Below are 26,977 nucleotides of genomic sequence, written 5' to 3'. Positions count from 1 at the left end.
TCATCCCACTTCGTTTGACTGCGTCAGGCGTCTTGAATGATCATTCTTCCTTGGATTGTGTGATTGTGTGCGAAAAAATACCTCGAAAGTTGAACACACTCATCACGCATCGAAGAATGTTGCGCTTTGTCGGTGTAATCCTGTCCAGTTGCAGCTCGGCAGCAAAAGCCAGCACGTCTTCATTCGACAACAAAAAAAGTTCCAGAATTCATTCCGCTTCACTCTCTGTACCAATGTTGATGGTCTTCGTCTGGACTTTCTGTGCTTCCCCGACCCGCTGTAGAATTGTTTTGGAGTTAGAATGCCAGTTTTTGATCTCGATTCCCCCGCAAGAATGTATTTCTTTAACCTCCAGCGTTACCTTGACTGCTTCTGCTTCCATATCAAAACTGTCGAGATAATCCTCCACATAGTGCTTCTCCAGAATTTCTCTCAATGCCTCTAGGTACCCCGCTTAGTGTTCTCTAGCGTTTTTATTTTTTATCTTTTGAGCTTGGCACGGGGAACAAGTGGCTCCGAGACTACCAACATTGATGACAAATTGCCCCTGGCCGCTTACGGGATCTATTCAACAGCAAGTCAAGGAGTTAAAAGATCGGGTCGTTTGAGCAGCATAGCGTTCAACGTTACACCTTCCATTCTCGCCGCGGCATCCAAAACTAGCCTAATTTTGCCCGGCTTTTTCGGGTTTCTTACGGCTCCTAGGGGTAGATGCCATACTCTGTGAGGATCTACGGATTCCATGTCTTGTATTGTTGCATCGGGGATGTATGTTCTAGATATTCATTTTGATCTGTTGATGCACACTGGCCTGTAGCTCGGGATCCTTGCTCATTCTTCGTTCGAAACATTCTAGACAACGCATTGCCATAGGTAAACTGTCGGGAAGTTTCACTTGATCGTGTCGTCATAGCAGTCCCTTCTCGAATCTATTTGCTACGCGCCTTGTAGTCTCTTCCAATATCCAGCAAGTGCGTTTGTCCTCCTCTGACTCTGGTCCCATGTCCGCTGAAACTCCTACGCTTCCCATCGTGAAATATTTTTGGACGAGTTCATGAAGCACTCGATCAACTTGGCACTCGCAAACTTGTAATGTGAAGTTCGCTGTTTAATTACTATCAGTGTTGTATCCATAGATAGGTGGGCAGCAGGGACTATGTCCAAGGGCTTGACGATCCCTCCCCAGGCCATCTGCGAGTTGTGGGGCTTGCCTAGGATGTGGTGGGGTTTGACAGTGGGCCCTGTTAAATTCCTATAAAAAGCTGCAAGTATCCCCAAGTAGGCTACACCAAAGCGACCGTGTGCCGCTCAAAGCGCACAAGCCCAAGTCCTGGTGTTAGGTGGGACGCTAAACAGCCCTGACACGACGGCCCTCCGACGAGACAGGTGGTTTGCGCAGGCCCAATAAGCCGCCTAGGAAACTAATAATTACGAACAATATAAGAGATCATGCGACTCTATATAATCTGCAAAGACCTAGGCGACGAATAAAGGATCACGATTGGAAGCTTGGAACATGGAACTGCAATTCGCTAGGTTTCGCAGGTTGCGACAGGATGATCTACGATGTATTACATCCCCGCAACTTCGATGTCGTAGCGCTACAGGAAATCTGCTGGACAGGATAGAAAGTGTGGAAAAGCGGGCATCGAGTGGCTACCTTCTACCAAAGCTGTGGCACTAGACTGGCCCAAAATGCATGAAATCCTGAATTTCAAACCTTGCACCCTTAAATGACAGTTTGGGGGTCCCAGAAGCTCCCCTGAAAATTTCAGCTCATTCGGTCCAGTGGTTGGCGTGCGCAAATGGCTCAAAGTTTGTATGGCAAAAGTGATCCAAATGTATGGGGAAACGCAACCGTTTCAGTTTTTTGCTTCTAGGTGGCGCTGTAGTCGACGGATTCCTGTTGTGGACAAAATGTAGATCCTTTTTTATATAAGGAAGCGACTGGTGAAGACCGGATTTATTTATTTATGTATTTATTTATTATTAATTCAACGGACATCTTATGGTCTAATTGAATGAACTTAATTTAATAAAGTTTTTCACAATAATAATTATAGCACGACCTGCAGTGTAACATTGAACGTAAAATAGCATACAACATAACATTTAACATATTTCGAAATAGGATTTAGTAAAAAATATCACATAAATATACAAATTCAAACAGTAAAGCATGTAACAATATAATATTTAGTAACAACTAGCATAAATCAGGTTTCCATGTGCAATATTTTTGTTTAAACTATCGGAACATTTTTTGGCCATGTAGTTGACTTCATTGCAGCAGATTTCCATTTTGTGTCCCGAACAATTTTGAACGAAATATAGTCCAGTGTATTACTGTCGACCCATCGCGGAACAAGTTTTCTAACATTCACACATTCTTTGTGACAGGCGCCCAAACATCGTGAAACCATCTCCTGAATGTCTTTTTCCGAAACACTGCTATCGATGTTGGTCAGTACTAATGCGAAGCTCTCTTCCACGCTCGTACAATCAAATGATCGATTCGGAGCATCATATGGAACGAATGGCTCAATGCGAGAGTTTGGTACATATGGTGAAGTATTAGTACATTTCGGTGATGTTCTTGGAGTTGAATGTTGCATAACGATGTTGGCAGAACAGTTCACATTTGAAGCGAGTAGAGACATGATTGTTTCAACTTTCGCCTTCAACTCTTCGACGTCTTGATGTAGTGCAGATTTCGGCTCCAGTGCTTTTTGAGCGGTTAATTCTTTTTTCACTTTCCTCCACTGCACGAACTCATCCAAACAATTATCACACATCCAGCAACTGTTTTTGTTCGGCGGCGATACTGCAGCGAGCTGTTGATCGTTTAGTCCGACACAAGAAACGTGATACAGCCCGGCACACAACGCATTGCAGAATATGAATGGCTGATCTTTTGTTACGGGAAGCAGACACTTTTTGCAGTGCATAATGTTACTTCAAACTAGAATTGGCTAGTAAATAGCTCTATAGGGACAGGTCAACTTGATCGACTAGTAACTTGATCTCTCTGGTCAACAATAATAGTACTTTAGCAGGTTTTACAACATCAAATACACCGTAAATTTAACAAATTAACAGAGCGAAATTTAAACGCATGAACACCGCTTCAATCAACAACAACAACATGTAAATCCCTTTGAAATTGGCCAAGTTATAAGCATCCAAAGTCGAGGGTGTCGAGCGTGTCCCCCAGGGGTGTTTAAAATGAGAGCAACGTACCACCGACCATTGCGGCGGCGATGCAGGCGTATTCGGTGCCGTGCGAAATTAAATGCATGATTATCACGCAATCTCGCGAATTTTTATCCGATTGGTAAATACTTTCCGTACTCTGTACAGTAGTGTAGCTAGAGAGGGAGGGGGTGAATAAGGGGTGGCAAGGGGGGGGGGATCTTTTTTTTTAGTAGAAGAACACATCCGGGATATTGTTCGATGTTTAATCTCGCAATTTTCTGGCGTCGTTTTATCTTCGAGCTAACACGCTAAAAAAATTTACTAAAAATTTACATAAATTGAAGAACCCAAAATTTGGTCAAGTTTGGTTTATGCTATAGTTTAGAGTTCAATTTTCGAAGCGTGAATGTAAATACACGAAATAAATTAAGTACTTCTTCCATAGCCTCAAATAAAAATATACAGCCATCCAGTTCCAACATTATTGAAATGATTCCTCAAAATTACCTTATATTTGGTAGGATCGTTCCTTATAGAACAATATTGGACCCATTTTATTATTTCCCCTTTATGGTGACCAATTTCAATATAGGGTATTCAGAAAAATCGATCATTTCAGGAATTTTAATTTTTCATAAAATTGTAACTCCCAAATCATTAGGCCTATTTGTTGTATTAACAAATCAAATAAAAGCTCTTTATTTCTACAGGTATACCTCGATATAACGCAACTAATTTTTCACTCTTCAAATCGTTGTATCTCCAAAACCACTGGTCCTGCAAGAAAAATGTGCTTCTTGCTTTTGTGAAGTGATATTTGATCGTGCAAGTGGAATACATAAAATGGATTCAAAATCTAAGGAAGAATTAAGTATGGAACTTGTTGTCCCAATTGAAAGTTTTAAAGGTGTAAAGTTGCTTTCAAACGGTGATGTGCTTGGTCGGATGCGTTTTATAATGAAAAATCAACACTTGAGTATAAAGCCAGCTGCTAAAACTGTAGTAACTGAACTTCAAATTTTTTGGGAGAAATATAGAATTCCTCTAATGCAACACTACAATGCTGTTGTTAAGCTCCTAAAATTATTTAACAAAATGCGAGCAATTATCAAAAAATCTTCTCACGCGGGAGATAAACAGAAAGAGCAAGAGTCTAGATTCATTAATAATTTGGATCGATTGTTTGATATTGCTCGACGAAATGCATTAAATTTGATTAAAAACAATAAGGATAAACAGTTCCTTATTCTGCAAAGGGAAGTTGGAAGGCCTGGATCTGCCTTTGCGAGAGTTAAAACCCAGATTAATCCACCTAGCGGTGATGGCGCCTTTCTCGCGCAAAAAGGTAATAAATGTAGCATTTACACTTACACCTCGATGATGCACAAGAAATCAAATTATGGATTAGTGTTAGCAAAACAGTTACACCGTCTAATGTTATGATAGAAAATTTACACTAGTAGACGACAGATGGCGCTGCCAAAAGTTTCTCGAATTTCCTATGTTCGAATTTTGACTTTCGGACAATTTCATAGTACTATGAAACTGAACGAAGAGCATATACGCCTAAATGCGTGCAACACGAGCATCTTTATAGTACGATGAAACTCTTAATGGGAGCAAGCCACGAATAAACTTTAAAAATATTCATAGATGCAAGGCATTTTTCATAACACATTATTGTTCTATGTGACTATGTCTCATCACTATTTCAATATTATCTATTTTTTGCAATTTGCAATTATTATGAAATTCAATAGTGATCAACAGCGTTTTAGTCTCTGTCGGATGCAACTTGTTGCAAGAAAATCGGTTAAGAGTTTCTATGTGAAAATTTGGCTAATGTTTTTTATGGCATTTTGTGCACACACGCACACACATACACACACACACGCACACACGGACAGACAGACATTTGTTCAGCCCATCGAGCTGAGTCGAATGGTATATAACACTATGGGTCTCCGGGACGCATATCAAAAGTTCGAATTTGGAGTGAAATGATAGCCTTTCGGTACAACTTAGGTGTACGAGAAAGGCAAAAAGGCAAAATTGAAGAAGAACCAACAACGGAACCAGAGCCTTCCTTGGAATCTCAATCAGCTACCAGCGTTTTTACTATTGATGGAGGAGGTAAGAATATAATCAAATAAGATGGTAACTTCTACTATATGTCAATATTTTTATGTTTTGCTTCCAGATGAGAAACCCTCCACTAGTAGAGCGTTTTCCTAGCGAAGTAAATCAAAAATAATGACTCCGCAGCTTGGGAAAACTGTTGTGTGTGTGTGCGTCATCCTCTATCCCTCACCCAGCTGGGGGTGGTAAATAAGTAGTACTACGAATAATTTGATCAAATCTCATGCTCCGTAATTGTGCCCTTTTTGTTACGAATACTAGTACCACAAAAAGGATTCACTTCTGAAGCAAGAACTGTTTCTTCAGGGAGTGTGGGGAATGGGATGTACTAGTTATTCATAACAGGTACAGCAAAACTTCACAAGGACGCCCTTATTCGTACTAACTACTCAGGGAGTAGAAGGTCGAGAAGAGCCACCGTTGCAAACCAAAGCGTGAACCGGATACCTGGGACTCCCACAATATCCGCGGCAATAGCAGCAAACGATGCCCTGTGCGTATTTAGTGTAAAATGTCATGAACATAGTATTCTGAAGCACTAAGAGAAAGAACTGGAACATGCTCACCAACTTAGTTTGTCCTCCTTTGCTTCCATTGGAAACTTGATCACAATGCCCAACTATGGCCGATTAGGAGGCTGCGTCTGTTCACACTGGGTTAGCAGCTGTGGAAGTTCTGGTAGCTGATACAGTCATGCTGCTTCCTTCAAATAGGATCAACTGCGTCCATGGTATTGAAAAATTGAATTTGAAATAGAATTCTTGAATTCTGAAAATATTTGTTCAAAAGTAGGGAGGCAGTATCAAACATTGCAACATAATAACATGAGTGTTATTGATTGTTAGTGAGTATTTCATGGGTTTGAAGTTGCTACTGACTTATTGCCATTCACTAGATATAGTAGTTATATGTATTTTAAATCTATTCTCTTTGATCGATTTCCGCATTGCATTTATGAAAGTTTCAAAATTATAATGCTATCCCTTATTTTTCAAATTGAACATAAAATAAAAGTAAAAGCTAAAAAGAAGATACGAACAGTCCTCCTGAGTTCTCCTAAAAGGTCAAACAAAATTTTGACGGGCAATTCATTGTGTTGGTGGATTCATTAAAAACAAGAACTTTTTTTTCAATTCAACCAAGATTTAAGTTTTGATCGTTTTAAGCTAAGTATTATTTGTTAATCATGTCGATGTTTATTGATTTGATAAAGTGGATCATATTGCTCTAAGAACTATTTTATTTCCTTTGAGTTGTTTGTCGTCAATTGTACGCTCTACTCATAGCTCAATTCAATACTTATACACAAGTGAATCACACCAAAAATTGAAAGATCTTTATCCTGGGCCTGAACCAGTTACTAGAAATTAGCGAGGAACATTCTCGAGGAACTCGAAGAGCTAGGCATTCTCAAGAGTTTTTTATGAAATTTATAGATTCAATAGTTTCAAATTATGATAAATAATTTCAGATGATTTCTATAGTTATTTTTAGAAGATTATTTGAGATTTATCCTGTTTTGAGGAATTGAAAGGAAAATCTAAGTCACGGCAGGAAAAAACCGTGCTTCTACTTTTTCTGTTCTATCAAAAGTTTTATAGAAATTTCTTGAATTAATTGATTGATTGTCCTTACTTAAAAAATTTATAGCCCTGGGTTGGCTCATATTTGATGATTCTCTGTTCTAGAATTAGAATCCGAAAGAAATGATTGTGGATCCTATTTTATTTTATTACGCATGTGACAAAACTGAGATTGATTCATACTAAATGGGTCTAAGAGCCTTCTAGCGCTCACTCTAATAAAACAAACATAAAAAATAGCTGATTTTCTGTTTAGATCCGCTAATATGATATTTTAGTATCGGTTCCTCTAACTGGGGAAAAACCTGGAATCTAAAAATTGATTTTGAATGGACACCCTGTAGTATGCTTCTTACAACTATGAATCGAGCGTAATTGAGTGGACTCTACACGATGTGATATAATTTTTATAACGAACATTAGGAATTGAATAAATGTACTTTTCTTTAAAGATATACAATAAAGATATTAAAATATACTCATAGTTAATTCAATCAATAATGTGTTTTTGAATAAACACAAGAAAGCATGTTATAGTGTGTAAGTGTGTACGTTATTCGTGCTTTGAAAATGATGTTTTCCTAAAATTATCGCTAACGATTTTGCTAAGCCAGCCTTTTCAAGGCCCATTTTGTTGATGCTTCTATTAAAAATAATTGTAGTAAGTTTCAGACTTATCAGTACGTTACGTAGTAATGTGGATCAAATAACTTAAAAATGTTGTCAACATATGGAAAATTCAAATTGGTTTTCATCCACGATACAAAAGCAATACTAGTGTTTGCAGCAATAAAATCATACGAAGTGGACGTAAGTGTCGTAAGCCATTAATGGAACAATGATTTTTTTAAATTCAACTTATCAGGGAAATGTATAAATTCAGTTTACATTTCAAGATATGGTTTGATCCGTAAACGTTTAATAGATTATAGCAAATCGAATGAAAATTTTCAATAGGAGAAGGAGGAGAAAAATCCAAACATTTTGTGGAAAAATGGTACAAAAAATAACATTAAAATAACGTGATACTTAGAAAACTCCGCTGTACAACAACGACACGGCAAACTTGACATTCGGGAGAAGCTAAGATTTGCACTCCCACAAAATTTTCACGCTTTCATATACCTATATTCTTTAGTCTTGTCTTCGTGCATCTCTTTCTGCATGTTCCAGCTAAGCAGCGGTGAGAATACCTAGTTGCAGCAGTGATCGCATTGGCCAGCTTGATTAGAGACTGCTTGAGGCCTTCGTTTTCGTTCCTTGTTTTCCGTCGTTTGCAGTTGCAATTGCCGCAATCGTTTCCTCTATTAAAGGTGAACGAAATGGTATCTTCTCCATTGCTGCAGATGGCATCGATAGAGCTGGTTCATTGTAGCTAGTGCTTGTTTCGTCGAAAAGATCCAAGGTTAACGCTGGAGGGCGGAGTCAAGCCGGATAAGAAGGAATGAGTGCTCCAGATAGGTCCGTGAGTTGGTATCATCACCATATGAGGAGACTGGCTTAATGTACTTCCTTGAACTTCGCCGAATATTGAAATTTTCAAAACTTCGAATTTGAGGGAACACAATGACAGAGGCGAAAAACAAACCGTCCTTCCGCAGCTTGGGAAAACTGTTTCCTTCAAAAGGCCCTTTGTCAAGTATTTTTATAAAATTTAAATCGGCATGGCCTACTATGGATCAATCCTTTGATGAAAATATGATAGACGAAAACATTATTGAGATCCTTGGTGATGAAACACAACATTTGATTGAATTTTTGAAAAACCAACTCAATATTCAACAGCAACGACAAGACTATAAAGAGTTGCTAAATTTATCTTTAGCATTTCTTGGTGTGAAAAGAATTAAATTTTCGCCACCAGGAGCACATAGCAATGCCAGGTGGATGGCGAAAGCAATATATTGTCTTAAAATATGGCTGTTTAGAGGCCAATTTGACATGACCGATGATGAAATGCGAAAAATTCCAGTAATGTGTGCTTTTATTTTACGAGTTTACATTTGGTCTTGGTTTAAAGCTCCTTCACCCTCATCAGCAGCACGAAATGATCTAAACCTGGCAAAAAATTGATAACTTTACGAGATGCTTTCCCTGATCAATCAAGAAATGTGTATATGGCTGCGGCTTCAAGATTAGCAAATCATCTAGGGGTGATTCAAGTATGACGTCCACTACTTTTCGCGATTTCTAGACCCCCCCTCCCCCCTCTGTCACGCTTTTTTGTATACCTAACACACGTACTGTCACAAAATCTTAGACCCCCTCCCCCCCTAAAACCTGTGACATCATTGTTGAACGACCCCCTATGGTACTTGAGTGAAGAACTAGTCGCTCTGGCTTTTTTCGACCCAGAAATATCTACTAATGAGAGAAAAGAAATGGCACACAATTTAAAATCTTGTAAGGGTGATGAAGTAAGAAAAATAAAATTGAAAGTATCTACGATCGATAAGTTGACTTCTTGTACGCTTTCGGATTTTGTTTCTCAAAATACGATGAATTTTTTTGAAATTTCTGGAATATCTGCAATTTTTCTCAAAGAAGATCCTAGTATATGAGATTAATTGGAAGAAATTGTTGAAAGTAGAAATAAAATTAATTCATTTTTGGTAGTGAATGACTGTGCTGAAAGAGGAGTTAAACTAGTTCAAGATTTTTGTGGAAAACTGACAAAAAATGAAGAACAGCTTCAATATCTTCTCAAAGTTGTTCAACAGCATAGGCAAAATTTTCCAGATTGCACTCGCTCTGTTATAAAGGAAGGCAGCAGTTGAAATAAATAATCAATATAGGTATAAGTGTTGTTTGTTGATAACTTTGTAGTTTTATACAGTTCATAAATTATGCTATAAACATTAAAACTGTTGTTTGAAAAAAATATAACTTATATAATATCCCAGGTCTCTCTGTCTTTCAGTCCTTCTGTCCCTCTGTCTGTAACCATTATATCATATCGTTCTAAAATTGATGCAACGGGCATCACTATGTCCGAAAACAACTCTTTACAAATATTTCATGAATTTTGTCCCCCCTGAAAAACTTCAGCTCGTTGGCTTCAGTGGTAAGTCACCCCCTCCCTCTCTAGCTACACTACTGTACAGAGTACGGAAAGTATTTACCAATCGGATAAAAATTCGCGAGATTGCGTGTTAATCATGCATTTAATTTCGGACGGCACCGAATACGCCTGCATCGCCGCCGCAATTATCGGTGGTACGTTGCTCTCATTTTAAACACCCCTGGGGGACACGCTCGACACCCTCGACTTTGGATGCTTATAACTTGGCCAATTTCAAAGAGATTTACATCCGGTCTTCACCAGTCGCTTCCTTATATAAAAAAGGTTCTACATTTTGTCCACAACAGGAATCCGTCGACTACAGCGCCACCTAGAAGCAAAAAACTGAAACGGTTGCGTTTCCTCATACATTTGGATCACTTTTCCCATACAAACTTTGAGCCATTTGCGCACGCCAACCACTGGACCGAATGAGCTGAAATTTTCAGGGGAGCTTCTGGGACCCCCAAACTGTCATATAAGGGTGCAAGGTTTGATATTCCAGACTTTTCACTTTTTCCATATAAGCTTGGGCCACTCTACTGTGGCACCCCCAACGAGCTGGGAACCGGCTTCATAGTGCTGGGTAAGATGCGCCATCGTGTGATTGGGTGGCAGCCAATCAACGCAAGGATGTTCAAGCTGAGGATTAAAGGCCGTTTCTTCAACTATAGCATCATCAACGTGCACTGCCCACACGAAGGGAGACCCGACGATGAGAAAGAAGCGTTCTACGCACAGCAGGAGCAGACATACGATGGATGCCCACTGCGGGACGTCATAATTGTCATGACATGAACGCAGAGGTAGGAAGGGAGCAAATGTATAGACCGGTCATCAGACCGGATAGTCTGCACACCGTATCGAATGACAACGGCCAACGATGCACAAACTTCGCAGCCTCCCGCGGAATGGTAGTCCGAAGCACCTTCTTTCCCCGCAAAAATATCCACAAGGCCACGTGGAGATCACCTAACCAAGAAACGGAAAACCAAATCGACCACGTTCTAATCAACGGTAAAATCTTCTCCGACATCACGAACGTCCGCACTTACCGCAGTGTAAATATTGAATCCGACCACTACCTTGTTGCAGTATGCCTGCGCTCAAAGCTCTCGACGTCGAAGTCGAAGTCGGACGCCGCGGCTTAACATTGGGTGGCTACAAGACGCTAGACTAGCCCAAGAATACGCGCAGCAGCTGGAAGTGGTACTTCCAATGGGAAGCAGCTAGGCGCAGCGTCTCTTGAAGGTGGCTGGAGAGATATTCGATCCGCCATTGGTAGCACCGCAACCGCTGCACTTGGCACGGTGCCCCCGGATCAGAGAAACGACTGGTATGACGGCGAATGTGAGCAGTCAGTAGAAGAGAAGAATGCAGCATGGGCGAGATTGCTGCAACACCGCACGAGGGCGAAAGATGCACGATATAAACGGGCGCGGAACAGACAAAACTCGATTTTCCGGAGGAAAAAGCGCCAGCAGGAAGATCGAGACCGTGAAGAGACGGAGGAACTGTACCGCGCTAATAACACACGAAAGTTCTATGAGAAGTTAACCCGTTCACGTAAGGGCCACGTGCCACAGCCTGATATGTGTAAGGACATAAAAGGGAACCTTCTTACGAACGAGCATGAGGTGATCCAAAGGTGGCGGCAGCACTACGAAGAACACCTGAATGGCGATATGGCAGACGAAGATGGCGGTATGGTGATAGACCTGGGAGAACGCGCGCAGGACATAATTTTACCGGCTCCGGATCTCCAGGAAATCCAGGAGGAGATTGACAGGCTGAAAAACAACAAAGCCCATGGGGTTGACCAACTACCAGGAGAGCTATTAAAACACGGTGGTGAGGCACTGGCTAGAGCGCTGCACTGAGTCATTACCAAGATTTGGGAGGAGGAAGTTTTGCCGGAGGAGTGGATGGAAGGTGTCGTGTGTCTGCAAAAGGGCGAACGCCGTCTACAGGGTACTCTTCCAAATTTTATGCCGTCGACTAGCACCAATTGCAAGGAAGTTCGTGGGGCAGTACCATGCGGGTTTATGGGCGAACGCTCCACCACGGACCAGGTGTTCGCCATTCGCCAAGTACTGCAGAAATGCCGCGAATACATCGTGCCCACACATCATCTATTCATCGATTTCAAAGCCGCATTTGATACAATCGATCGAGGCCAGCTATAGAAGGTAATGCACGAACACGGCTTTCCGGATAAACTGACACGGTTGATCAAAGCGACGATGGATCGGGTGATGTGCGTAGCTCGAGTTTCAGGGGCATTCTCGAGTCCCTTCGAAACCCGCAGAGGGTTACGGCAAGGTGATGGTCTTTCGTGTCTGCTATTCAACATTGCTTTGGAAGGGGTAATACAAAGAGCAGGGATTAACACGAGTGGTACAATTTTCAATAAGTCCGTCCAGCTATTTGGCCTACATCAGACTGAAGAGGGAAGCCAAGCGGATAGGACTAATCATCAACACGTCGAAGACAAAGTACATCGGTGGTGACGAAATCGCGGTGGTAGAAGAATTTGTGTACTTCGGCTCACTGGTGACTACCAAAAATGATACTAGCAGAGAAATTCGGAGACGCATAGTGGCTGGAAATCGTACGTACTTTGGACTCCGCAAGACGCTCCGATCGAATAGAGTTCACCGCCATACCAAACTGACGATCTGCATACAAAACGCTTATTGGACCGGTAGTCCTCTACGGACACGAGACCTGGACAATGCTCGTGGAGGACCAACGCGCACTCGGAGTTTTCGAAAGGAAAGTGCTGCGTACCATCTATGGTGGGGTGCAGATGGCGGACGGTACGTGGAGGAGGCGAATGAATCACGAGTTGCATGAGCTGCTGGGAGAACCATCCATCGCTCACACCGCGAAAATCGGACGACTGCGGTGGGCCGGACAGTGACCCGGTGAAAATGGTTGTCGACAACGATCCGACGGGCACAAGAAAGCGAGGTGCGCAGCGGGCATGGTGAATCGATCAGGTGGAAGATGACTTGCGGACCCTCCGTAGACTGCGTGGTTGGCGACGTGTAGCCATGGGCCGAGCCGAATGGAGAAGACTCTTATATACCGCACGCCACTTCGACATGAATAAATAATAATAATAAATTGTATCCATTGATAGCCCATCCGAGCCTAGTTTTGCTGGCTAGAGCGTCACCAAGGTGACCTTCCCGTAGATTCATTGTTGTTATCAGGCTGGCATTATTTGATCCAATGAATATCCCGGATGTGGCTACTTCTAGCTGCTGATCTGTAAATCACGAAGGTAAGCGTATCGTCGTGACAAATATTCGTATCCCAAGGATTGATTCGGAAGTTTAAGATTGGCAACCGTCCTCGCGTCGTTCCAGGCAAACAATTTGTTTTTATCTGCCCCAGAAATCTACAGACAGATCCGCTGTGATTTTGGTTCGTACCGAGTCATGTTGCTAGTCCAAGTTAGACAAAGGGGGAGTGGTTCGCCATCATCAATGCCTAAACGCTCTGCAAGCTATTCATCGACTAAAGTCATGCCCGTGCCATCGTCCAAAAACGCGAAAGTCTTCACTGAATTCCCTTTCTAGAAAAGATTTACAGGGAGAATCCTGAACAGCACAGATTTCTTGGTAGCATGATGTGCGTTCAACCCTTCTCGTGAGTTGTCGCACTGCTTTGTTGAAGTATGTCCCTCCTTGGGTTGTTGCACATGTTTTTGCACACTGGAATGCAGCAACTGATGGTGTCGTTGCTGACAGCCTTGTAATGCGTTTGCGTCTTGCATGGTCGCCGGCCATGTTTGCCTAAACACGTACGGCAGAGATGATGGTCCTGAACTGTCTTCCACAGTCTGATGCACAATCCTTCACTTTGTGGTTAAGCCCATTGCATGCCAAGCACAGCATCACCTTCGATTCCTTTTTGTGTCTTCTTCTTGCTTGCCCTCCTTGTGCGATTCACACACTGCGTGAGTGTTGAGAAAGTTTCTATCTTTGCTGTCTTTTCTGACTAAACGAGGTATGCGGAAAGAGAACGAAGAACCAAACCAGCTATCAGCAACAGAATGTTTTGCGTCTAATTTCGTCAAATGGGTTGAGGTAAACCAGAGTGGTGAACTAGTAAAGTTGAATTTTACTCACAATACTCACAACACCCAACTTCGCATGTGATGCACTATAAGAAGGACACCATTCTCGATGTAAGCACATTAGAATACGGTTTGTGAGAAAAACCTGAGTTTTCTAGTCGACCATATCTTTTACAATGCTTGAAAATGATTATTAAATACAATTTTTTTGTTGCAGTCATGTAAGGGTGGGAAGACAGCTTTGCATAGTTTGTTTGGCGCCACCAATGAAGCAGAGAGATGATTACGTCTTATTACACGGCAATCTGATTTTTTGTGGATTGCAAGCAGCGCGGGCAGTGGACATTCTCATTAAAAGCTATGCTGTTCTTCGTCAGCCAGATGCGGGAATAAACAAATTAATTGAATTTATTGGAATTAGTTCCTTGAAAACAATAAGGTTCAGCACACGGGAACGACTGAATGAGATGTTAAAAATAGTGAATGAAATTGATGATGTGAATGAGCAGGTGGATGGAGAGGTACAATACCGAGAATGAATGAGGTGATTGCAACGATGTTTATAAAAAATGTGAAAATTCTAAGAAAATTAGTAAATTTTTAAACTTTCATACAATTTGTACATCCCTTTTGCGTTTGACCCCTTCAATTAACTCCCCAACGAAGTTGACAATTAACGAGGAAATATAAAAAAGAATATAGCAATATTGTTAGACGTGTTTTTTAACTATGGAAATTTAACCCATATTTGAGTATCATTTATATAAACAAATCAGAAACCTTCACCCAAATCTGAACCAAATTCAGCCATAATGGAGTACCAATTAATAGGATAATAATAACGATTTGCTTCCAGATTCCCTTGTACCCACATATCGGTAAGGTACACTTAACCCAAATCTAAGTATGTGTACTTTTTGGCAATTTTAGGTACTGTTCACCCATATTTGGGTGAACTGAACTAAGCGTGTTCTAAGTGTTACAACTGCATTATGAAATTTAGCCTTCTTTCAAACATAGGCTGTTCTTTAGAGTTATTTGGTCGAATCAACATCAAGGTTTTTTCATTACATTCAAAGTTAATTGCCTATATACGGGGTATTAAGCCACCCGGATGGAAAATCAATTACTATGTCTGAAACTCGATTATGCATATGCACAACATAAACAAACCCCCCTTCGGTGGGGCGGTTACCCTCCAATACCATTTTCTAACTAAATCTATCACATGTTTTTTCATTATTTTTCCGTACTTTTGACCTTGTGTCCCAGTAGTTCTTGGAATTTCGATTATTTGTCCATTCGACCTTTTGCCATTTTGTATTTTGCCATATCGTTTGAAACAGGGTCGATATCTTCTTCAAAAGCATGCATTTTTCCAGATTACGTTTAGAGAATATGATTTCTTCTTTATTATTCATAATGCAAAAATAAAAGAATTAATCTATCACTCTTATTTTTTCGTGATTTTAGAGAAGGATCCATATACTTTTGTACATCATTCCAAGCAAATGCAAAATATGGATAAAAAAAGCGATCATATATTTTTTGGCTATGCTAAGCTTGTTTCTTGCTTCTTGTTTCTTGTTTCTTGTTTCTTGTTTCTTGTTTCTTGTTTCTTGTTTCTTGTTTCTTGTTTCTTGTTTCTTGTTTCTTGTTTCTTGTTTCTTGTTTCTTGTTTCTTGTTTCTTGTTTCTTGTTTCTTGTTTCTTGTTTCTTGTTTCTTGTTTCTTGTTTCTTGTTTCTTGTTTCTTGTTTCTTGTTTCTTGTTTCTTGTTTCTTGTTTCTTGTTTCTTGTTTCTTGTTTCTTGTTTCTTGTTTCTTGTTTCTTGTTTCTTGTTTCTTGTTTCTTGTTTCTTGTTTCTTGTTTCTTGTTTCTTGTTTCTTGTTTCTTGTTTCTTGTTTCTTGTTTCTTGTTTCTTGTTTCTTGTTTCTTGTTTCTTGTTTCTTGTTTCTTGTTTCTTGTTTCTTGTTTCTTGTTTCTTGTTTCTTGTTTCTTGTTTCTTGTTTCTTGTTTCTTGTTTCTTGTTTCTTGTTTCTTGTTTCTTGTTTCTTGTTTCTTGTTTCTTGTTTCTTGTTTCTTGTTTCTTGTTTCTTGTTTCTTGTTTCTTGTTTCTTGTTTCTTGTTTCTTGTTTCTTGTTTCTTGTTTCTTGTTTCTTGTTTCTTGTTTCTTGTTTCTTGTTTCTTGTTTCTTGTTTCTTGTTTCTTGTTTCTTGTTTCTTGTTTCTTGTTTCTTGTTTCTTGTTTCTTGTTTCTTGTTTCTTGTTTCTTGTTTCTTGTTTCTTGTTTCTTGTTTCTTGTTTCTTGTTTCTTGTTTCTTGTTTCTTGTTTCTTGTTTCTTGTTTCTTGTTTCTTGTTTCTTGTTTCTTGTTTCTTGTTTCTTGTTTCTTGTTTCTTGTTTCTTGTTTCTTGTTTCTTGTTTCTTGTTTCTTGTTTCTTGTTTCTTGTTTCTTGTTTCTTGTTTCTTGTTTCTTGTTTCTTGTTTCTTGTTTCTTGTTTCTTGTTTCTTGTTTCTTGTTTCTTGTTTCTTGTTTCTTGTTTCTTGTTTCTTGTTTCTTGTTTCTTGTTTCTTGTTTCTTGTTTCTTGTTTCTTGTTTCTTGTTTCTTGTTTCTTGTTTCTTGTTTCTTGTTTCTTGTTTCTTGTTTCTTGTTTCTTGTTTCTTGTTTCTTGTTTCTTGTTTCTTGTTTCTTGTTTCACAGGCTTCACCGACAGGCATCAAGAATCTCGGTTAATAAATTTTACTTGTAAACCTCCATTTGTTCTGCGCGACAGCCAGCTTAATGTAAAAAGAAATTTCGAATGCCGATCAACCAGCATTTTTTCAGAAACCTTTATTTACGAAGACATTAGCATAAACCAAACAAGAAAGTGTTATTCCATAAAAAATAACCTGTACTAAGTCCCACCAAATTAATACTTCGCACATTACACTCATTGCGAACATGCGCTTCCACCGACACCTGACAAATGTATCACCAACGGCTAAGTCTGGGCAAGTCATTAGTCATGGCACTTTCGGCCAGCATGCAAGAAAGCGCTTTCAACTAACGAAAGCCGCCCGGGCAGCATTCCAGATCACTTCGCAGGTCGGTCGGTCGGCCGAACAAGCCAAAGGTCGTCGGGCATTTGCTCCTTTCTTCAGCTCATAGCACGTACAAGCGAGCACGCACTTCGTTAGTCATGGGAGCCCATTAGCGCACAGTTCAGTCTACCAGAGACGGAAATCAGAAGAGCTTGGCGTATAGAACCCTCTTTCTCTCTGTGCTTGTACGTCGGATAACGATACCAATGTTGGTACATTTGTTAATTTTTGTTGCCGGAGGATATGTACACTTTGGGCCGTTCCGCGATTCTGACAACGTTGTTGAAAGATGGGGTGGATACCGTGAAATGGAGAGAAGCCAATAGTTCCATTAAACCATCTACTGTTAATCACTGTTTTAAATAATGTCAAGAATTTCATAAATACTTCATCATTTGTTCTACACAAGTTCGTACCTAACAACAATGCTTTAATAATTTGCCGATTTGAAGCTGTTTGTTTTAACGCACTTCATCTCATGTAAATAATGAGATGCATATCACAGATTTTCAAAAACAAACTCTGGATACTGAAATCAAAACGTCAAGAAGAATATAGTCTTATGAAGTCTTCAGTGAATTCCTTCTTGAATTTAACAAAATCCAGCCAAAAGTAATGAACATTTATATAGGTTTAAGAAAAATTTAAAAATGACATAAGCTACTTGTAAGCATGATCTATTTTCTTATGAAATGTATTTTACATAAATATTCAAACCCACCCCATACAACGGTTCTGGAAACGTACACTCTTCAGAATGAATTTGTTGTCGGAACCAAGTGCTTCATTTTTCTTCGGCTAAACGATTCAGCGAAAACTACACTCCGGAGAAAAAGCGCCGCACGTAAAGGGGGGTCATAATATCTCATTCCGTTTTGTTCGCTTTGAAGCAAAAAAAAAAAAATACCATAATTGTGATAATTGATTGATTGATTTCTTAATGAGAATTTTAAGATCTCTATCTGATTCATACCCGTTCAGATAAATGGATCTCTTTTCAAAAGCTTACTTCTCCGTTCCACAGCGTTCACTTCTTGGGGGCCCTCGCTGATGGAAGTGCATAAGCAGATAGACAAATTGCTGATCGAATCGACCCAACCCCATTTGGCAGGTTAGGGCTATACCAGGCCTGTTGTGAACCTTTATCGTGTTGTGGGGCTCAGCTGCCTTATGCCGATGTAGTCCCATCATCGTCGACATCATCTTCATTAAATCCCTTGCAGCTGGACTTTCTGCGTATATATGAAGCAGCCGATAAGTCCACAGTCGCTAATTGGCTTCATTACATCGCACTTTAGCATCTTGCAGTAGCATGAACCTTTCAGAAAGTTATTGATCGCTTAACAGCTTTTCAACGTCAGCTTGTTCGGGAGTGGCTTGGGTGGAAGATGGATTTGGCATGCGTTACGCCCCTCCTCGGATGGAACGTGGTTTATAATGACTTATGGGATATTAAGCTCCGGGATGAGGGTAGGCAACTGGACATTGGACATATTTTGTCGGATACGTGCGATCTTATACCGACTAACATAGATTTATTTTACTCATATTTTGAGCAGCTTGTTAAGGGTTATATGGTTTGAATGTGGATTTGATTTACAAACAACAAATCTGCAAATGTTCTCATTGGAATGTAGCGTTTACTTATTAGTAGCAACGTAGTGAATATGATTCTTTTAGCATATTGTACCCAAATGTCTAGCATATTCATTTTAACTTATATTTCCTTAAAACGAAAAGCAAGAACTGCTTTTTAAGCGAAAAGTTATTTGATTGATAGAAAATGTGATACCAAATTTGGTTAGAATCGGTCATGGGTTACACTTAATTGTTCTGTTGCTGAACAGCTGAATGGCATGGAATTTTTAATACTACAGACATGAGCCCTGTAAAGAAGCTCTGTGAACTGTCAAGCTACGTCATCATGCAGTACTCTATGAAGTGAACAGTTTTTACACAGACAAACAGACATAAATTTTCATCGTTCACTGATTTACTGGTTAATTTAAATAATCATTAGTTGGCCAATCGATCACTCATGGCGCGCGCATCGGATTTGCTCGAGTTTGACGTTTGCTCACTACCCTCATTTGCCCAACTAACTGAAATCAACAGATGTCGCTAGTGTTTGTACGACGATGATTTTGACTAGTAAGTGTTCAATGCGTTATGTCTGTGGTTTTTAGACAGTGTCAACGATCTATTCAATATTAGTCTCGAGAAAAACACAAATAGGGTAAAACGACCTATTATGGAGGGGTTAAGCACCGTGTCAAAACAAAGTTGATTACAAAAATTCTTCGAAAATTACCTGTTGGTCGTTTTCCTTCTTGAAGTAGTTGAATAGGATGCTCGTTAACTATAGTTTCGTAAATATTACGTCAATTGTGCTGAACTTATGTTGTTTTGTTTTTATCACAATAAAAACAAACTACCGCAATAATAGGACGCAGTTGCCTATCGTTGCGATATTTTTTGAAGGTCAGTCCTATTGTTGCGGTATTGCATGTAATTCTTATGGAGAGCCATACCGCAACAATAGGACCTTAGCACTACCGCAATAATAGGCTCAAAGGATTCAAATTTTTAACGAAAAATGTTCATTTTTCATCATTTTGAACGGAATTTTGTCAAACAAAAGCTGTTGTAGTCGTTAAACCGAAGAGTTTTTGTTGGAATATCAGGTAGTGTGCGACGCTTCGCTGTAGATCGAAGATAAATAAGAAGCGGGCGCCGGTTAGTTGTAGTTGCTCTATGGTATAGATTAAGGAAGTTTGTTATGGATTATTGTATATACCTATTGTTGAATAAAGAGAACTGCAGCTGCTGGCAGAAGTATCAGTCAGTAGCCTGCCGTGGTGTAGAGAGGGAACTCTAATTGTTATTCTTGGTGAGGGGGTTCCCTTCTCCGGCCAACAGGTTATGGGCCCAGGAACGATTCCCGTTCTCCATCTTAGTGGGATGTTATGGCCGTCGACGTTATCGCAGTGGGATCATAGATCGGCCGCATAAGTCGCGTGGCGCAGTGGGATCATGGGATCATGCCGACTGCCCCTCAGACTTATCGTGAGTGCACGCAGCAATGAAAAGTATGAGATGTTTCCTATTCGGAATCACATTCTGATAAAAAATGTAATTTAACTTTATAATTAAGAAAGGCTTGATGATGCTAAGGCAAACTTATTCTCTACAGTCCTATCGCTTTGATTTTTATTTTAGTGGTTACCTACTATTATATTTTTTGATGCGCATTTTCATTCAGTGTAGTAAATTGTCATTTGATTAACTTGACAAACATTATTCAATAGGTCCAATTTCCGCGTTTCATGATTATTCGAAGTTTCTACACTGGATGGAATAAAAATAGCCTCCATGCCCTTTATCATTATTTTCGGGATTTCGAAATCATTTGTGCTAATTTCAGTTTAGAATACTAGTACAATCTGTTGCTCGACCTTTTGGTACATTACAGCGACATTTTTGCAGACCATGTACATTTAAGCCAAAATTAGCGAAATGAGAACAGGATCACTTTAGGAAAAGAGTACGCAACAATAAGTTAAACTGATATTCGTTTCGAATTTGAGTCGGCAACATGGAAACATCATTTTTATGCAAAAACTGTTGAAACAGATCTTTGTTTTGTAATCTGACAGAAATGGACTCAGTCTGTGCCGCATCCTTTAAAGAAAAAAATCCGAACATTAAATTCTACAATGATGTCTGCCTTTCTTTCAGATAAATCAGTCGTAAAAACTTCTGATCATAGAATCAAATGAACAAATGATAATAATGGCGATGGTAGAGACAAATGAGGGAGGATAAGCCAGCTAATAGCAATTTTAGCAATGAAAAGAGAACAGCATCACAAAAGCGTGCAAAATTGCTACATTGTTTGACAACAAGATATGGGGAAGCAAATTCTATTATGCAATGAAAGCTAGTGTTTAATTCAAAAACCTTGAATTTGCCTACAATTTTTGATTTGAATTTTGAGCTTTTTGTGGTATTTTTGTGATTTTCATATGGTTCATTTGTTTTAGAAATATCCTGGGACTTGTAACACATTTGAGAATTAGTCCTTTGACTCTTGACTTATGTTTTTCAATCCAGTACTTGACGTTACCTTGAAAATCTATCATTCAAATCATAATCTTAGAAATTTATTTGTGTTTTTTAATCCAAGAACTCACGGTATCTCAGAATTGTGAAAGTCTCAAATTATTATTGTACTAGAAGCCCATGTTTAAAATTCTGTTAGAAATAAATCGTGATATATGATTACTTTCCAAAATTCCATATAATTCAACTCAAAATGTTATTAATTAACGACTCTGGGTTGATTAAAATGGTTATATTTTGATTTGCCCGACGTTTCGGCAGGATGTATTCTGCCTTTTTAAAGGAAAAATTATTAGTTTTGTAAAATATGTCTGTTTCAAGGTTTTTTGACTTCTTGTATGCACCACACTTTTAAATATTGAAAAATATTAATTTAGGTGACAAAACGGGAAGACAAAAAAACATGAAACATACCTACATGCAAACGGTTGACTGATTAGTTTTAAATGAATAAAGACAGAATACATCCTACCAAAACGTCGGGCAAATCAAAATATAGCCGTTTTGATCAATTCTGAATTTACAAAACTTAACTGTTCATATCCGAATCTTCTATTTATTGTATTTTATGAAATTATCTAAAACTCTCTACATTATACCACTGATTGCTTCTGTATTTCCGAATTTCACCTGGAGTGAAGATTTAATATTAAATCAAAGGTAAAGTCTTCCTCAATTATTGTTATTTTCCTTGAAATATAAAGAGTTTCTTCGTAGTCTTAAAGTCCTGCAGTTAACACCTGAGGTCTTTACAATATCCCAACATTATTCACATTACTTTCACAGTGTTCTCGATTTTTTATTTGCATGTTTCTAACAGTGTAGACCAATTAAATGTAAATTTGAAGCAATAAGAAGGTTCGTATATGTCAGCGGTCAGATTTATTGAGGTACCTCCTATTTTTTCACTGTAAATGAAAATTTTTTCACTGTAAATTGAAAGGAGGCTTCCGAGCCTCTTGAAAGGAGGCTTCCGAGCCTCTTGAAAGGAGGCTTCCGAGCCTCTTGAAAGGAGGCTTCCGAGCCTCTTGAAAGGAGGCTTCCGAGCCTCTTGAAAGGAGGCTTCCGAGCCTCTTGAAAGGAGGCTTGCAGGCCTCTTGAAAGGAGGCTTGGAGCCTCTTGAAAGGAGGCTTCCAGGCCTCTTGAAAGGAGGCTTCAGGCCTCTTGAAGGAGGCTTCCAGGCCTCTTGAAGGAGGCTTCTGAGCCTCTTGAAAGGAGGCTTCAGGCCTCTTGAAAGGAGGCTTCCAGGCCTCTTGAAAGGAGGCTTCAGGCCTCTTGAAGGAGGCTTCCGAGCCTCTTGAAAGGAGGCTTCCAGGCCTCTTGAAAGGAGGCTTCCTGAGGCCTCTTGAAAGGAGGCTTCAGGCCTCTTGAAGGAGGCTTCCAGGCCTCTTGAAAGGAGGCTTGAGCCTCTTGAAGGAGGCTTCCAGGCCTCTTGAAGGAGGCTTCCAGGCCTCTTGAAAGGAGGCTTCCTGAGCCTCTTGAAAGGAGGCTTCCAGGCCTCTTGAAGGAGGCTTCCAGAGCCTCTTGAAAGGAGGCTTCCTGGCCTCTTGAAGGAGGCTTGAGGCCTCTTGAAAGGAGGCTTCCAGGCCTCTTGAAAGGAGGCTTCCGAGGCCTCTTGAAAGGAGGCTTCCAGGCCTCTTGAAGGAGGCTTCCAGGCCTCTTGAAGGAGGCTTCCGGGCCTCTTGAAAGGAGGCTTCCAGCCTCTTGAAAGGAGGCTTCTGAGCCTCTTGAAAGGAGGCTTCCGGGCCTCTTGAAAGGAGGCTTCGAGCCTCTTGAAAGGAGGCTTCCAGGCCTCTTGAAAGGAGGCTTCCGAGCCTCTTGAAGGAGGCTTCCGGGCCTCTTGAAGGAGGCTTCCGGGCCTCTTGAAGGAGGCTTCCAGGCCTCTTGAAAGGAGGCTTCCTGAGCCTCTTGAAAGGAGGCTTCCTGAGCCTCTTGAAAGGAGGCTTCTGAGCCTCTTGAAAGGAGGCTTCTGAGCCTCTTGAAAGAAGGCTTCCGAGCCTCTTGAAAGGAGGCTTCCGAGCCTCTTGAAAGGAGGCTTCCGAGCCTCTTGAAAAGAGGCTTCCGAGCTTCTTGAAAGGAGGCTTCCAGGCCTCTTGAAAGGAGGCTTCCAGGCCTCTTGAATGAAGGCTTCCGAGCCTCTTGAAAGGAGGCTTCCGAGCCTCTTGAAAGGATGCTTCCGAGCCTCTTGAAAGGAGGCTTCCGAGCCTCTTGAAAGGAGGCTTCCGAGCCTCTTGAAGGAGGCTTCCGAGCCTCGTGAAGGAGGCTTCCGAGCCTCTTGAAAGGAGGCTTCCGATCCTCTTGAAAGGAAGCTTCCGAGCCTCTTGAAAGGAGGCTTCCGAGCCTCTTGAAAGGAGGCTTGCCATCCTCTTGAAAAGAGGCTTCCGAGCCTCTTGAAAGGAGGCTTGCCAGCCTCTTGAAAGGAGGCTTGCCAGCCTCTTGAAAGGAGGCTTCCCAGCCTCTCGAAAGACGGTTTCCCAGCCTCTTGAAAGGAGGCTTCCCAGCCTCTTGGAAGGAGGCTCCCCAGCCTCTTGAAAGGAGGCTTGCCAGCCTCTTGAAAGGAGGCTTCCCAGCCTCTTGAAGGGGGCTTCCGAGCCTCTTGAAAGGAGGCTTCCGAGCCTCTTGAAAGGAGGCTTCCGAGCCTCTTGAAAGGAGGCTCCTCTAGAAGGAGGCTTCTTGAAAGCAGGCTTCCGGCCCTTCCTAGCCTCTTGAAAGGAGGCTGCCTCTTGAAAGGAGGCTTCCCAGCCTCTTGAAAGGAGGCTTCCCAGCCTCTTGAAAGGAGGCTTCCCAGCCTCTTGAAAGGAGGCTTCCTGAGCCTCTTGAAGGGGCTGAGCCTCTTGAAAGGAGGCTTCCAGGCCTCTTGAAAGGAGGCTTCCAGGCCTCTTGAAGGAGGCTTCCTGAGCCTCTTGAAAGGAGGCTTCCGAGCCTCTTGAAAGGAGGCTTCCAGGCCTCTTGAAGGAGGCTCTGAGCCTCTTGAAAGGAGGCTTCCTGAGCCTCTTGAAAGGAGGCCTGAGCCTCTTGAAAGGAGGCTTCCTGAGCCTCTTGAAAGGAGGCTTCTGAGCCTCTTGAAAGGAGGCTTCCGGGCCTCTTGAAAGGAGGGCTTCCAGGCCTCTTGAAGGGAGGCTTCCAGGCCTCTTGAAAGGAGGCTTCCTGAGCCTCTTGAAGGAGGCTCTGAGCCTCTTGAAAGGAGGCTTCCAGCCTCTTGAAAGGAGGCTTCTGAGCCTCTTGAAAGGAGGCTTCCGAGGCCTCTTGAAAGGAGGCTTCCAGGCCTCTTGAAAGGAGGCTTCCAGGCCTCTTGAAAGGAGGCTTCCGAGCCTCTTGAAAGGAGGCTTCTGAGCCTCTTGAAAGGAGGCTTCTGAGGCCTCTTGAAAGGAGGCTTGAGCCTCTTGAAAGGAGGCTTCCAGGCCTCTTGAAAGGAGGCTTGAGCCTCTTGAAAGGAGGCTTCCAGGCCTCTTGAAGGAGGCCTGAGCCTCTTGAAAGGAGGCTTCCGAGCCTCTTGAAGGGCTTCCAGGCCTCTTGAAGGAGGCTTCCAGGCCTCTTGAAAGGAGGCTTCCGAGCCTCTTGAAAGGAGGCTTCCGAGCCTCTTGAAAGGAGGCCTGAGCCTCTTGAAAGGAGGCTCTGAGCCTCTTGAAAGGAGGCTGGGCCTCTTGAAAGGAGGCTTCCAGGCCTCTTGAAAGGAGGCTCTGAGCCTCTTGAAAGGAGGCTTCCGAGGCCTCTTGAAAGGAGGCCTGAGCCTCTTGAAAGGAGGCTTCCGAGCCTCTTGAAAGGAGGCTTCCAGGCCTCTTGAAAGGAGGCTTCTGAGCCTCTTGAAGGAGGCTCTGGAGCCTCTTGAAAGGAGGCTTCCAGGCCTCTTGAAAGGAGGCTTCCTGGCCTCTTGAAGGGAGGCTTCCTGAGCCTCTTGAAGGAGGCTTCCGAGCCTCTTGAAAGGAGGCTTCCGAGCCTCTTGGAAAGGAGGCTTCCGAGGCCTCTTGAAGGAGGCTTCCGGGCCTCTTGAAAGGAGGCTTCCAGCCTCTTGAAAGGAGGCTTCCAGGCCTCTTGAAAGGAGGCTTCCAGGCCTCTTGAAAGGAGGCTTCTGAGCCTCTTGAAAGGAGGCTTGAGGCCTCTTGAAGGAGGCTGAGGCCTCTTGAAAGGAGGCTTCCAGGCCTCTTGAAAGGAGGCTTCCTGAGCCTCTTGAAAGGAGGCTGGAGCCTCTTGAAGGAGGCTTCCAGGCCTCTTGAAGGAGGCTTCCGGGCCTCTTGAAGGAGGCTTCGGGCCTCTTGAAGGAGGCTTTTGAGCCTCTTGAAAGGAGGCTTCCGAGCCTCTTGAAAGGAGGCTTCCGAGCCTCTTGAAAGGAGGCTTCCGAGCCTCTTGAAAGGAGGCTTCCGGGCCTCTTGAAAGGAGGCTTCCGAGCCTCTTGAAAGGAGGCTTCCAGGCCTCTTGAAAGGAGGCTTCCAGGCCTCTTGAAAGGAGGCTTCCGAGCCTCTTGAAAGGAGGCTTCCAAGCCTCTTGAAAGGAGGCTTCCGAGCCTCTTGAAAGGAGGCTTCCAAGCCTCTTGAAAGGAGGCTTCCAAGCCTCTTGAAAGGAGGCTTCCAAGCCTCTTGAAAGGAGGCTTCCGAGCCTCTTGAAGCCTCTTGAAAGGAGGCTTCCGAGCCTCTTGAAAGGAGGCTTCCGAGCCTCTTGAAAGGAGGCTTCCGAGCCTCTTGAAAGGAGGCTTCCGAGCCTCTTGAAAGGAGGCTTCCGAGCCCCTCAAAAAGAATATTACGAGCTGCTTGGGATGAGACTTCCGAGACGCTTATAAGGAGGCGTCCAAGCACTATGTAACGAAGCTACTGAGCTTTTACGAAAAAAGCATTCATACCTCTAATATGGAGGCTTTCGTACCTTTCGATCATAGATTTTAGTCTCTCGACGTTTTATCCTTATTATCTTTTGATTTACAACCCTTTATATACTGTGCTGGTTGTGGAGAACCCGGAGCCAGCGATGTTACTCCCAGGTGTACGTGTACCCCGGGTTGAGAACCGCTGATATATGTGATTCAAAAGTTTAGATATACTGAACGATAGCTGAAATTAAATTTAAGAGCCAGTTCGCAAGAAGCGTGACCCCCTTTCCAAGGGAGGTTGCAACGATGTTCTCCGATTTGGATGAAATTTTCAGGGTTTGTTCATATATGTAAGAGAAGGCATTTTGCAAATTTTCAGATTTTTTTTATTGAGGGGAAGTGGGGTAAAACGGCCCTTCAAAAATTATTGTTCAAAAATCGCCAAAACCAAAAAAATGCAATAACTTTGGCAATGAGTGACCGATTTTGTTTAAATTTTGCACGTTTTTTCTACTCGATTAGTACTTTATACCAAGTGGTTAATAGGGTTATAAAGTTGTTTACTTCAGGAGAAAATTGACTTTTTCGATAAAAAATGGTCGTTTTTCCAAAGGGAATATTTTTCACCAACAGATCTAGGATAAAAAACTAAACCCGTAAGGCAATTAAGGAACTAAAGAGCTTTCATCTCATAAATAATTCAGAAGCGCCAACTCAAGAATTTCTTAGAAACACCTGGCGACTCATTTCATGTTTTTTTACGGTATTCAGAGAAAGAGTGTATCACACCAATACTGCGAGTTAAATAGACATATCTTGTACTTAACCTTTCGAAACCGCCTGCAAAAACCTATCGTTTCTTGCAAGTGTCCACATAATTTCTTACTCTGCCATATGCGTCATCC

At 41.6% G+C, this 26,977-nt stretch overlaps 1 protein-coding gene across 1 annotated transcript; it reads right to left on the bottom strand.

The window, feature by feature from the left end:
* Positions 1–2,243: 2,243 nt before the first annotated feature.
* Positions 2,244–2,948, bottom strand: LOC134219560 (uncharacterized). The gene is made up of 2 exons (XM_062698310.1): positions 2,882–2,948; positions 2,244–2,725 (listed from the first exon to the last, which is right to left on the bottom strand). The coding sequence occupies exons 1-2, from the start codon at positions 2,946–2,948 to the stop codon at positions 2,244–2,246; spliced, it is 549 nt and encodes a 182-aa protein (XP_062554294.1).
* Between the last annotated feature and the right edge of the window lie 24,029 nt (positions 2,949–26,977).

The sequence above is a fragment of the Armigeres subalbatus genome, chromosome 3 (genome assembly GCF_024139115.2).
Source record: "Armigeres subalbatus isolate Guangzhou_Male chromosome 3, GZ_Asu_2, whole genome shotgun sequence".
Lineage (NCBI taxonomy): Eukaryota > Metazoa > Arthropoda > Insecta > Diptera > Culicidae > Armigeres > Armigeres subalbatus.
This window is presented reverse-complemented; position numbering and strand designations above follow the sequence as displayed.

Bases quoted from the DNA above. Each gene is read 5' to 3' on its own strand.
- LOC134219560 (XM_062698310.1), bottom strand. From the start codon at position 2,948: ATGCACTGCAAAAAGTGTCTGCTTCCCGTAACAAAAGATCAGCCATTC. The intron at 2,726-2,881 runs GTGCCGGGCTGT...CCGCTCAAAAAG, and splicing joins CATATTCTGCAATGCGTTGT to CACTGGAGCCGAAATCTGCA.